General features: G+C 43.2%; 1 protein-coding gene across 1 annotated transcript; it reads right to left on the reverse strand.

The window, feature by feature from the left end:
• Positions 1 to 6,477: 6,477 nt before the first annotated feature.
• Positions 6,478 to 13,397, reverse strand: POLR2F (RNA polymerase II, I and III subunit F). Its single transcript, XM_082241371.1, has 5 exons — positions 13,235 to 13,397; positions 11,552 to 11,621; positions 10,996 to 11,126; positions 8,241 to 8,312; positions 6,478 to 6,653 (listed from the first exon to the last, which is right to left on the reverse strand). The coding sequence occupies exons 1-5, from the start codon at positions 13,252 to 13,254 to the stop codon at positions 6,563 to 6,565; spliced, it is 384 nt and encodes a 127-aa protein (XP_082097497.1). The 5' UTR covers positions 13,255 to 13,397; the 3' UTR covers positions 6,478 to 6,562.
• Between the last annotated feature and the right edge of the window lie 44 nt (positions 13,398 to 13,441).

Raw genomic sequence — 13,441 nt, forward strand, 5'->3', positions numbered from 1 at the left:
ATTGTTGAATGGGCACAAATGGTAACTAAGAACTGTCTTTGCTGGGTGACCTAAGTTCCACCCAGTTAGTTTTCAGGGATAATCCCAAATAAGATCCACGCCCTGGTCTGCATCTAATCTTTTGGCAGAAGCACCCATTCCGACCTTCTGTGGGAATGTAGTGACAGGGGACTTGACTAAGCAAACGCTGAGGTCCCTCTCAGCTAGGCATGGGCAAAACTATTCATTTCAGTTTCTCATTTTTCCTGACTTAAGTTCAGTTCTTCACATTTCCACATCAGGCCCCCAAACTGTTCGTTTTAAAGTCCTCACCAGTATTTTAGTGTTAATTTGTCCCTGAATAAGCACATTTTTGCATACAGCTTTACCTAATACACACTTTTTTGCAAAGCAATGTCCTCTAAGTTAAAGCATTTCTGTATGTTGCTTCCATGAATATATGCATTTTTGTGCACACGGCATTGCAAAATTCAGATAAATGCAAATTTCAAAGGCAGGCTGTGTTTCAGTTTGACTATATCTTTGGGAAGTACAAATTAGGTAGACTCATCTTTAATTGTGATCTAAGCAGAATATCTCCCCCATCCATACCTGCAACTGATTCAATGCATTTGTAAGTTACACATTGCATTAAGCGTGACTTCGTTCTGTAAGCCTCCTTCTAATCTATTCCACTGGGTAGCATCACATTCTAGTAGTACTGAAACACATACAGACAGAGAGAGAACTCAGAGTACCTGGCCTTACCATGCATAGCTCAGTTAAAGCCAAAGGTTAAGTAAAAGAGGATGCTCTGCCTCCTCCATCCCATCGCTGCCTGCACACCTCCAGCAGATTGCTTATGGCAGCAACAACCCATCCTTTGCTCCACACCACTGGCATTTCCACTCCAAACCATGATTCCTTTGTTTCAAGCCTCTGCACTACCCTTGAAGGCAACTGATACCCTCTGATCTCGGAGCTGTCATACTGCACAGTAGTCAGGAGGAGAAAGAAACACCATTTACAGAAGCTTCCCCCGGCTTTTCCACTCCATCAGATAAAATGGTTCCACAGCCAGCCTTTCAAGATGACGAACAGACGACACATCCTTTCTTCACTCTGAAATATCTTTTTGCAAGGCCAAAGGTAGCAAAAGGTAAGAAGGGGGGGATACGCAGCCAGAGGTCACTTCAAAGAGTTAGGAAATGCCACGTTTTTGCATGACAGAGCAGACACTTTGCCCGTTTTCTGCGCGTGGGCACATGCAAAAATGCAGTAGGCGAGTGGGTTATGCATTTGGCCTGACATTATCCCGACTGGCTTTAATGGGAATCTTTGGCTCCACGCCTACAGAGGGTCTTTCCAGTTCAAATGCTTTAAATGCCCAGCCAAATTAAGCGATTTGGACCATGCCTCCATCAGGGTGCCAGAAATTGCCTAATCAAGTGAGGGGAGGTACTCTGCCTCAGTTAAGTGCCCACGTAGCCACCATTGCACCCATGGATTAAAGTGAAGAGGAGAAAGAGGATTATGAAGGGATAGGTCAGCAAGCGGAAACATGAAGAACTGCTCTTAATGTATGCATTACCCCATTTCTCTTTGTAAAAACAAGCCCAGGGCAGAGTTCCTTCATCATTTAAAAAATGCAACCTGTGTAATAAATCAGTAAGGAAATATATTATTCACAAACTTAAAACACCCAGTAAAATCTAATAATCAATTACGGCTCAAGTGCCAGGTTACCTGGGCAAATGTGGTCTTTGGCTGGCACTGGAAACTAATCAGAGTCTGTACCAGCCATGGCTACACATTCAGATGCCTTCAGACGGCAAATGAGACAGAAATTAGGATACTGCTTAATTCTAGAGGGCACTTGATCCTTCACTTTCCTGACAATAACAGATTTATTATGGCATAAACTGTGGTGAACTAGAGCCCACTTCATCCGACGCATCCCCAAAGCTTATGCCAACATAAATATTAGTCTTTTAAGATCCCAAAGACTGTTTTTGCAGCAACACACTATCACGGCTACCCCTCTAGAAGTTGCTCCCTGGATATGCAGGCAAAAGCAACAGCAGAGAAAATTGCCTTGTGGTTAAGTGCACATGAAGATGTGCCCTTGGAAAATCCAAGGCAGAGAAAATATTTCAAAAAGAGCGATGGAGAAAAGCCATTTTTTCAAGTTAGGAAAGATAGCTAAGAATAAAGTGCAGGTTCAAATCCTGCCTTTGCAGAAGCAGAGCTGGGATTTGGATTAGGGGAATGTGCAAAAAAGTGATGCACATGAGACCAAAGCAAAGCTGGAGAAAGAAAACCTCCCAGCCTAATTCAACTGGTCCCCAGATTTCCCTACGAGGAAGGCTGCTTAAGAGAGCGGTGGCAGGCTCTCTTGGTCACTGACTGGCAGGAGTTAGTGCCAAAGACTCCACTTCTGTCTTCCCAGCAAAAGCAGGATTCGGCACCCACCAGCTTCCACACTGGACACAAAGGGGCTGCACGTTCCCTTTCGCAGTCTGGTGGGAGCTGGCCTAGAGTCCCTCGCTATCCCTTTAATTGTATCTGATATAGATGTAAGGCTTGGGCTGGGGGAAGGGGGGAGCATTAAAACAAAGAAGCTTTTTTCAAAAAAGAGGACCAAGAAAACTACTCCCGCGCTCCATTGCAGATGCCAAAATGATCGCACAAAGGCACATTTCATTACTGAAATTTCATCACGCCAACGTGATTAAACGCCAGGGGGAGCGGGGAGGACAAGGAGGCCTGTAAGCTTTAACTCCACAGATTAACCTCTTCCTGGCCAGGTTGCTGCGAGCACGCAGCACATTCCTTGTGGCTTCAGTGCCCTGCTCCTGCTGACAGCTGCTTATCATATCCCTTTAAAGCGGTCATTTCTCAAAACTGCCTCTTAAACCGCTCCCTTGATTAAATCGCCATTCGCATCTCTGCATTCCATTTTCACATGGGAAGACATTATCGAGGGGTTGCCTGAAGCAACACACAACACAGAATGAAGGCTGTTGGTAGTTGAGGGCTGCGGCTGGAGTGGGGGGATACAGCCATATCAAATCGGCCTTGTCAGATGTAGCTCAGGATTTCATGGCACCCACGGCAACTGTTGGTCACTGGCAAGGCACATATACCCTACACTGGTCACATGGATGAGGAGTAACAGGAAGCTGCTTTAGACCGAAATCAAGGCTACTGATCCATTTAGCTCAATACCATCCCCACTGGCTGGCATTGGCTCTGCAAGGTTTCCGGCAGGAGTATTTTCCATAGCCCTTCCTGCAGATACCTGGGACAGAGCCTGGGATGTTTTGCGTGCAAAGTGTCGTGGACTGGCTAGATGCAGAAGAGTGGCAGGAACCAAGGAAAGAAGGTTCAGAGCTAGTGGATCGGTGGTGGGAAGACGACGAGTGGTCAGAGGGAGAAGACGGGACAGTCTGGGAGGAGGAGGAAGAAGCTGAAGGGGCAACAGGGTTTAGTGAGCAGGAAGAGGCTGGGGCAGAGAGCAGTCCTTATTCAGAGGAGGTAGAGGAGGGGGAATAGGAGACAGAGAGGAGGCTGGCTGCTGAAGAGTCCAGGAAGTCTCCCCGTCCTGCTGTGACCAGCTTCCCTCGCCACTGGTCTGCACAGAACACACAGAGAAATGAAAAGAGCAGGGTAGAGGTTTCATGCAGACACAATTCCAATTGCTTGGGGGAAACCCTGGAGAGGAGGGGACTTAGGCAAGACCTACATGGGGGCAAGACCTACTGAGGTGACTAGGCCTGCACTGTTTTGCTTTATTTGAATTGCTGACCTCCACTGGACTCCAGCTCCTGACACAAAGCATATACTCTACTGGGTTTTAAGGCAACATTTCCGTTTTGCAGCTGTCATGCACAAACTGAAACTTGGTCAGGGCATAGGTCGTGAAAGTCCTTCACTCACACAGCGTTGGTAGATCAATCTATTGAAATATTGGAGGGGGGGCAAGTGAGCCCTGCCCTGAAATAATCAATCACATGACGCAGTGCAATCACACCATTTGAATGGCAATGCCCATCAATTTTGGGAGTGGGGCCTGGCTCCCTCAAATATTTTATGAGGGGGGGGGCTGAAGACCCCTCAGCCCCTAGGAGTTGTCTCCTATGAGATCAATTCAGATATGTCTTCCTCCAAGGACTGATTAATCCAATTAGTTTCCAAACATTCTGGGGATGTTGTCAGCTGCTCCCACTAGTGTTTTGGTTTGTAGCCAAGTTGATTATTGGAATCAAAAGGTATTTTGCCATGATCTCTCATGTTGCTAACAAGAAGGATTTCTACTTGGTTTATGGAGTAGTTCTTGGCAATGAAATTGCAAGGAAGAAGCAACTTGAGTACAAGCGATGGTAGATTTGTGCAGAACTTAACTAAAGTAAGTTTACACTTAGACTCTAGATCAGGAGTAGCCTTGGTGCTTTCCTAATGTTGTTGGACTCCAATTATTTCTGGCTAATAGTTATGCTGGCTGGGGCTGATGCAAGTTGTACCCGCATCTGGAGGGGACATTGGCTACCACAGATCTAGATTATTAGAATTCAGCAGACAGAGTGTAACAGTGCTTCTTGACCTCAGTGACTTTCACCATTATAGATCAGAGGTAGGAATCCTGTGACTCTTTAGATGCTGTTGGGCTACAACTACCATCTGCCCAGACAGCATGGCCAATAACCAGGGATGGTGGGAGTAACCTCTTGAGTCCTACAGATTCTTCACTCCTGATTCATGCAGCCTGGAAGTGCTCCTTGACTGTGTAGGGCTGATTAATTCTCAGGTGGAGAAAGTGTCCAGTAATGTTTTCCATCACCTTTTGTTGGCAAACCATCTAAGACATTCTTTTAGCCCAGAATTTTGCTCCTATCGTCTCTGCGATGGCAAGGTCTGGTTTAAACTGTTGCAACGTGCTGCCCTGGACTGTTTGGAAAGGTAATACAGAATGCGCTTTCCGCCTACTGGCAGCTTTGTCTAGGACAGATCATATTATTCTGATGCTGATCTGTCTGCCCACTTCTTTTTCGGCCCCAATTCAAGGTGCTGCTGTTGACCTTTAAAACCACTTTACATGCTTAGGGAGTGCCTGCTGCCTCATGTACTTCCATTCACATCGAGATCAGCAAATTAAGCTCTGCTCTGTAACTCGTCATGTATTTATTTTGATTTATTACATTTATATACCACCTTTCCTTTGATGATCACAGAGTGGCTTACATTTGGTGGAGTCTGTAAGAGCATAGTATAGTTAGCGGTGGTTCTTTCGCCCACCCCAAATTATTAAAATTTCACTTCTGGAATTCTTTGCCTAGGGAACTTCAGTTGTCCACCCACTTTGTAGCTTTGTCATCCACTTAAGATGTGTTGTTTCTGACACTTTTACAGGTTACCACCAACTGCTTTTTAAAACTTGCAGTGCAGCAATTTAAAGGTGGCGCTGTTTTTAAAGGGTGGTTTTTAAAGGATGGTTGTTGCTTTAAAATCTGTTTTCAGTACCTAAAATCTGGAATTAGTGCTATATGCAGATCTTTAGATCATATAAGATACACAGCAAAAACAATGAAGAGACACAATTAATTTGTCAGTCTTTAAGATGCCAAAGACAGTATTATTTTTACCAGAACAGATTAACACAGAAACCCATCCAGAAGCATCCAAATAGCTGCTCTTTTCTATTTTTTTCCCCCAAAAGTGATTATTTCCATTTGTTACGCGCAGAGTTCCTCAAATAGATCCCTGCCTCAATAGTGGTTCATTCACTAAAATTTAAGAACCTCACTTTCTTACAATAGGAAGACCAGATGTACTTACATTAAGGCTATGATGGGATCTGTGGGAAAGAGGTGCACTGATACATACCGTAAATCATAGTTTATACCTAAAGATGTAAAACAGAGCCTCACTAGGTCGGGATTCATAGAGGCAAACTGTGCTTTCTGCTGCAGAACTGCCACTGTAAGGGGATCCTGTTGATTGATAAGAAGCTGGGGCAGAAGAAGGGAACAATGGGAGATTTGATGAGAGTTGCTCTGTGATACTCCTGAGAAGCCCACAGAGCCAGCCCTGATCAGAGGGGAAATTGGGGGTTTCCAAGGCAACTTGTTCCCAGGCACAAAGGCATGTCTGTCTGCTGGCAGATAAGAGAAAGGTCTCCTCTACTACAGGCCCCTGGAGAAGGGTGTGGGTTGGGCAGGGGGGAGGGTGTCTCTCAATTGCCTTAGAGGGCACCTGGCAGCCTGGCAGCTGCACAATCACTTTAAAAAACACTTAAATATACAACATGGCAGTCAGAAACAAGTGCATGAGAGTCTGTTCTTGTGGCCCTCAACTAGTTTGCTGATGTAGTATTTCAAAGCTCAAATCTAGCAATGGGCCAAGTAGCCTGGATGCTCCAGAAAAACAGAAAGGAAAAAAAGGATAGTACGGCCTCTTCACGGAATTAAGTTGTGAGAGGGACGAGTAAGCAACAAAACATTTATAGTGGGGTTTTAGTATTTATTTACACAAAAATAAAAACATCTGCAGTCAAATTGAAGTCAGAGCACAGAAGGGTAGCTGATCAGTCTGTGATAATTAGCTCATCCACACCCCAATCTTCATAGCTTCCGTCTGGCAGATACCGGCGGATTATTATGGGAATCTTCCGGGCTCTGCAGGGAGGAAAGAAAAGTATATAGAAGAAGGCACTTTGGCCACATCATGGAGTTTCGCATCCAAGGGCACTTTGGTGGGGTAAGATCACACAAAATGTTTACAAAAACTTCTGACATTAAGTGATGAGTTCCCCCACAGCTCAGCAGGAAATGGTTTGATTTAGTAATACTGAATCCCAATCAATGGATCATCCCCGCCCCCCCCCCCGAGGTGAAGAAACAACTGAATAAAGATCCTGCTGGGATGACACAAATATCTGACACATGTTGACCTATCTATAACACATGCAGGTTTTGGTGTCTTCGGGTGTCTTCCCGTGTAAGAGTCGGGGTGTCTGTGCGACGTTTCGACGAGGTCTCACTCGTCATCTTCATTGTCAGCTGGAAGGTTTCCTCCCCGTAGAGGTGAGATATTTGCTTTCGTAGATTTTCACGGGTACAGGAATGCAGGTTTTGGTGTCTTCGGGTGTCTTCCCGTGTAAGAGTCGGGGTGTCTGTGCGACGTTTCTGAATCTCACTTGTATTATATGAAGATGACGAGTGAGACCTCGTCGAAACGTCGCACAGACACCCCGACTCTTACACGGGAAGACACCCGAAGACACCAAAACCTGCATTCCTGTACCCGTGAAAATCTACGAAAGCATCTATAACACATCTGTCTAGCAGAGTCTAAAGAGCTCACACACCTCATCAACCACTGAAACGGCCCCACCTTTGAGTGGAATACAATGGCTGTAAAAAAGCATTTGGAAAAGTGAACATTTCAGGACTGAAAGGAAAGAAACTCAAATCCAGATTAATCTAAGTACGACTTTTTAGGTCAACAATGTAATTAGCCAGCTTGGAATTTGTCCAGGACATCAGGCTTATAATCTTGCAGCACATGAACAGTAAAAAAAACCCCACATGAAAATCTTTAAAAATCACAAGAATTCATTACATAGCCGTGTCCAGAATGGTGTAACTGGTGCCCCTCATCATGACTCCTTCCACACAGCTCAAACATGCAGTAAAACAAGCTTACAACAAAACAAGCTTACATGCTTTTAATGTTTGGACTATTCAAACTTGTTTCCATGAAGTTATATAGACACAGATGTACAGATGCTAAATTATATGGAAAACAAGAGCCAAATCTCTAGATTCTTACGGAGAAAGCCGAGCTATAAATGAAATATATAAAAGTCTAGCACAGACGCGAGGAAAGGTTGATTGATTTGTCCTGCTTTTTCTCATCACTTCTGTAATGTGTGAAGCTGCAGTTATGAATCTCACTTGTATTATAGCAGGAGCACAAGTCGCCAGCACTTCTTTCACAACTCCAACGTAATTTATGAAGTGGCACTATGGCTTTCAAGCTAATGAAGGTTCTACTGCACTTTTAATAAGAAAATGAATTTTCCATTTAAACTCCATATCAATACCAGCCTTGTCTGTAATCTACGTGTGAATGAAATGACAGCAAATATTAAGAGATGGGATGAAGCCCTCTTCTTCACATTGCTTTATATCAACTTTCCTCTTTCAGGGCTGAGCATTCTACAACAAATCACACACACATGGTTAAAATCTCCAACTTACTTGAGTTCTTTCATTGCAATCAGTAACGGGTCTGTCTCTCCTTCTAGCTCTACCATCACTGGGGCACACATGCTGGGAGGAGGGGAAACAATTCCAAAATCATTACAGCAATAGGGATATATTGTGTGGCAGTAGCAACTCTATTCTCAGTTCAGAGTGGGCAGTGAATTCCATCTTGCATCATATTTTTTATTTAACCTGTGTTTTTATCCTTCTACTGTTAGCTTTTTGACTTAGTTTCATGATTTCTGCTTGCTGCTATTTTAACTGAGGTCACTTAATACCACTTGCTTTATTTGTTTGAGATGTTTCGATTGTGTTTTTTAAATTTTCTATTGTAGTTTTTAAATTGAAAGCCACCTTAGGGGCCCTTTTGCGGGCAAAAAGGCAGAATAGAAATATTTGAAATAAATAAAGCAAACAGAGAGTACAGTGGTGCCTCGCAAGACGAAATTAATCCATTCCGCGAGTCTCTTCGTCTTGCGGTTTTTTCGTCTTGCGAAGCACGGCTATTAGCAGCTTAGCGGCTATTAACGGCTTAGCGGCTTTAAGAAAAAGGAAACAAACTCGCAAGAACTCGCAAGACGTTTCTCTTGCGAAGCAAGCCCATAGGGAAATTCGTCTTGCGGAACAACTCAAAAAACGGAAAACTCTTTCGTCTTGCGCGTTTTTCATCTTGCGAGGCATTCGTCTTGCAAGGTACCACTGTATAATTGTCAGACACACACATTATTCTGACAGGCGCCAGCAAACATGTCTCAGCTGGCTTATCAAAGCAACTGCGCTATGTGGGACTCCTATTAACTTCAGGGAGAAAAGCAGTCCAGGGATCTTTTGTATCTACAAACTACATTTATTTTTGCCCTTTCAGTGTTGTGGAAAGATACTGTTAGGCTCAGCTCAGGAGTACTGTATTGCATTACACTGATTCCATGTGCTTCCCTGAAGCCCTAAACAGAAGATATTGCCAAACACTGGACATCACTTCACTTTCAGTGACCAGTTAATCCTGAGCAGAGAAGGGCTGTTTTTCACTTCCAGATTTTACAGAATGCCAAGCAGGGAAAATCTCCATCTTCTGCAAGACATCAGGTATCTCAAGTAACAACAAACACAGGTGGAGCAAGGTACTTTCAGTACCTCACCCTAAAGCTTCCCTTTCTCTTTGCCCAGTAGACTGGAGTAGATGTAGTAATTTTGGTGCCTAGATATCCCGACTTGGACCACACATCATTTACTCAGAGCATACAAAATGTCTAGACCAGGCATCCCCAAACTCAGCCCTCCAGATGTTTTGGGACTACAACTCCCATTATCCCTAGCTAACAGAACCAGTGGTCAAGGATGATGGGAACTGTAGTCCCAAAACATCTGGCAGGCCGAGTTTGGGGATGCCTGGTCTAGACAATACACCTTAAATTCAAGACAGTTTTTATTTTAACAATTATGGATGCAAATTAGCTTTCTAAAAATTTTGGTTTGCACATGAATAAGATTGCCTGGAAATACTGGTCTTTTTATGAAATAACCTGTATATTATTATAACCAAAACATGCACTAAGCCAATGCTGCATTCACATCTAATATTACACCTGGATGAGAAGTTGAAACATTCTCAGCAAAATAACTATGCATGCTATACTGATCTAGCTCCTACAGGCCTATATTCTGTATTCATGGCATATTAAGTTATGCAGCAACAGGTATTAACTCAGAGATACAGAATGGGAACCTCTTTAAGAAGAAGAAAACACTTTTCTCCTTGACTAAGCTTACTTATCAATGTAAAGAAGATTGTGCATCATATACATTCACTGAAAAATGAAATGTATTTACTAACTACAAGAATATAAAATATGAAGAGAAAAAATGAAATATTGTGTACCATTTTGTTATATAATTAGTATGTAAGCTGATAAGTTTGTTTTTCCCTTTCATTTCCACTATTTTAAGTATAAACATTTTTTTTAAATGAGTTGATGCTTAAATTATTTTAAGTTTTAACCTTTTCAGGTTTTTTGTTGTTTATAATGCATTTATTGTTTGCTAGTTTGTGGACCCATAATAAAAAAGACCAACCCCCCCCCCCCTTATCTTAGATACTTTAAAGCACATCTCCATAACAGCACTCTAGAAAAATGAGATACCTACATTTTATGACAATATAAGGGACTGGAATTATATGAAAACCTAGAACCAGAGTAAAAGGTGCAATTTCACATGCTCATATGAAAAGCTTTCAGTGGGTGGCAGATTATATGCAACCTGTTCTTTGTCATCCCTTATGAACAGCTTACTTCTTTTGGTGATCCACTGCATGTGTAGTTGACACACATGTGGCCCCTCAAGACCAGAGTTTTGTGTGGGTGTATTCTGCAACATGTCACTGTCACAATAACCGTGTGTTACTTGGCCCATCCACACATCATTCCACTTCATTAGTTGTTCTGAAATGCTTCCCAAATGTTATTTTATTATTGGTTTCTGGAAGGGCACTGTTGCACAATGGGGCAAAAGAAGGGGGCAGAAAATTATAGAAAAAGCCTAAAACCTTCTGGGATTTGGCTAAAACACCTAACTTGCTTTATAGCACAGGGGTATTATCCTTGGTTGGAACGCCAAATCTTCTGAGGGGGAGAGGATTGAGATAAGAACTAGGTGTAGATATAAACAGAAGTAACTTTAAACACATGAAATAAGTTCTACCAATTTTCATTGACGAATATCCATATTCCTGGACCAAAATCATACTTACGCTATCTGGAGGGCACGTGTACCAAGAACTCTGGCACGCTCATATTTGGTCATATAAGGAGTGGTGATTCGCTTCTGGTTTGCCTGCTGGCGTTCTCCAGAGGGGAGGATTTCTACATTTTCCTGACCCTCCTGTAACACAAATATAAGGAATTATAACCATATTCACAGAGTTATATGTGTATTAGTTGTTAGAGCCACTTGAGATCAAATTCAAATCTACAGAGAAGATTTCAATAAAATATATTAAAATAAAGGTCTGAAAGAGGAAAACCATTAGAGAGAAGTATTTATTTGATTAACACAGAAGACTAAGTTTTACCATTTCAAAAAAAGAAAAAGAAAAAAGAAAGGCTATGAGATATGTTCACCTTAATAGATTAGAACTTGTTCCCTGATCTTTTTCTATTGTTCTCATCACATGAGTTTTGGAGGAGTTGTTGACGTTAGACATAGGAACCGTGCAGGTACAGGTTACAGACACAGATACAAGAACTGCAGGTAAATGTTGGGATGTTTACATAGGCTATAGGACATCATATACTGAAGTCACTTACCTCCTCAGCATTTTCCAGATCATCCAGTCCTTCATCTTCCTCCACATCATCAAAATCATCTCCATCAAAACTGGAGGAAGAAATGTATCAAAGGCTTATATAAAATTTCAGAGCTCAAATCTTACTACATCACTGTCTTCAAATACTCTGCTTGTTTTCATAATAGCCACTAAATACTCAAATAACTTTTTGTGGAATTGGCTAGTTACTGTATCTTGCTTAAACTTTACTAACAGCAAGATTCCCTTTGCAAAATCATCAACAAAATATGTTCAACTCATCTCCTTTGCCAAGGCTTCCAAGATTGGAGAACTGAAACCTGCCATCACAGGTCTCGTACATCTTCCAAGAATCTCCAAATCCCAGCATGAATCTTTTGCATATCGCAGAAGACTTGGGGAAAGGTTGGTGGCAACATGCAGTAGTGGCTAGTCAAAGTTTGTGGGCCACTAGTCCTGCTTCAAGGCCTGTGACTCACTGGATTCCTTCCAACTTTAAGACACTTTGGACCAGTTCAAAATACTATACATAATATGAGGTGAGAAACTTATGAGCATGGCTGCCATGACATGAGATACATAGCATGTACCTCCATGTAAGCAATGCATCTTATTCTCACAATCCTTTCCACCGCATTGAGTGGAAGGTTTGGAAGAAATGTGCTAATAGTCATATTAATTTCTGAGAGTTTGAACTGACTGCTTGGCTTATGTTTCAGCTTGGCAACTAGTTTAAAGAACGACCACAGACAAATCACAGCCTTTCAGTTTTTTTCACCTTAATACAGTATAAGAAAAAGGGAAAGAAAAGAACCCAACCACCACCTACCAAAATCTGGATTCGAGCCCAAGACTGCTCTCCCCTCCATGGACATAGCCAAAGGGGGCAGAGAGGGAAGCTGCCCCCCCTCCCCAGATAAAGTACAGTGGTATCTTGGGTTAAGAACTTAATTCGTTATGGAGGTCCATTCTTAACCTGAGGTCCCACTTTAGCCAATGGGGCCTCCCACTGCTGCCATGCCACCAGGTGATTTCTGTTCTCATCCTGAAGCAAAGTTCTTAACCCAAGGTACTATTTCTGGGTTAGTGGAGTCTGTAACCTGAAGCGTCTGTAACCTGAGGTACCACTGTAAAATAATAGAAATACTTAACCAATTGACCAATCACATCGCTTCTGCCCTCTCCCCTAACAAAAGTCCTGCTCCCCCCCAAAAAAAAAATTCCCATGCTCCCCTCCTGTAGTTCTACAAAACTGGTATTCAAAGCCAGTACTGCTGACAACTGTGGCAGCAGGGCATAGCCACTGTGGACAATAGTCACTGGCAGCCTTATCCTCCATGAATTTGGTCGGTCCTCTTTTAAAATCATCGAACCTTTGTGGCCATCACCCCCACAAAACTGTTGCTCTGCCATGAAGCTCACTGGTTGAGTTTTGGCCAGTCCCTCTCTCTCCACCTAACCCACCTCACAGGGCTGTTGTGTGGATAGAATGTGGATAGGAATAACCAGGCAGGCTTCCCTGAGTTCCCTGGAGGGAGGACGCAATAAGAATAACGTCAATAATGGCGTTTAATATTTGGGAATCCAGCGGCACAGCACAAAATAAGCGCCCTGCGTAAATACCACCGCTGCTGCCTACAGAAACCCCAGCGACCCATCCCCACCCCTCACGAGGGTCCCTTACTTATCCTCGTTGTCAGACATGCTGCGCCTTTTCCGGGTTCGGCGCGGCCTCTCGCGATACCACAGGCTCCGACGAGAAGCGAGGCGCCCAGCACGAGGGAGCCAAGAAACGCCAAACGGCACCCGGGCCGCCGCGCGCAAGCCTCGCAAACGTTCTACCGGCAACGATTTTTTTCTAGGCGCAAGTCGTTCCGGGTCGTAGCTGACG

This window comes from Podarcis vaucheri (genome assembly GCF_965113315.1).
Source record: "Podarcis vaucheri genome assembly, chromosome: 10".
Classification (NCBI taxonomy): domain Eukaryota; kingdom Metazoa; phylum Chordata; class Lepidosauria; order Squamata; family Lacertidae; genus Podarcis; species Podarcis vaucheri.

Bases quoted from the DNA above. Each gene is read 5' to 3' on its own strand.
- POLR2F (XM_082241371.1), bottom strand. From the start codon at position 13,254: ATGTCTGACAACGAGGATAA. The intron at 8,313-10,995 runs GTAAGTATGATT...CCCTCCTCCCAG, and splicing joins ACACGTGCCCTCCAGATAGC to CATGTGTGCCCCAGTGATGG. The intron at 6,654-8,240 runs GTAAGTTGGAGA...TCCTCCCTGCAG, and splicing joins ATTGCAATGAAAGAACTCAA to AGCCCGGAAGATTCCCATAA.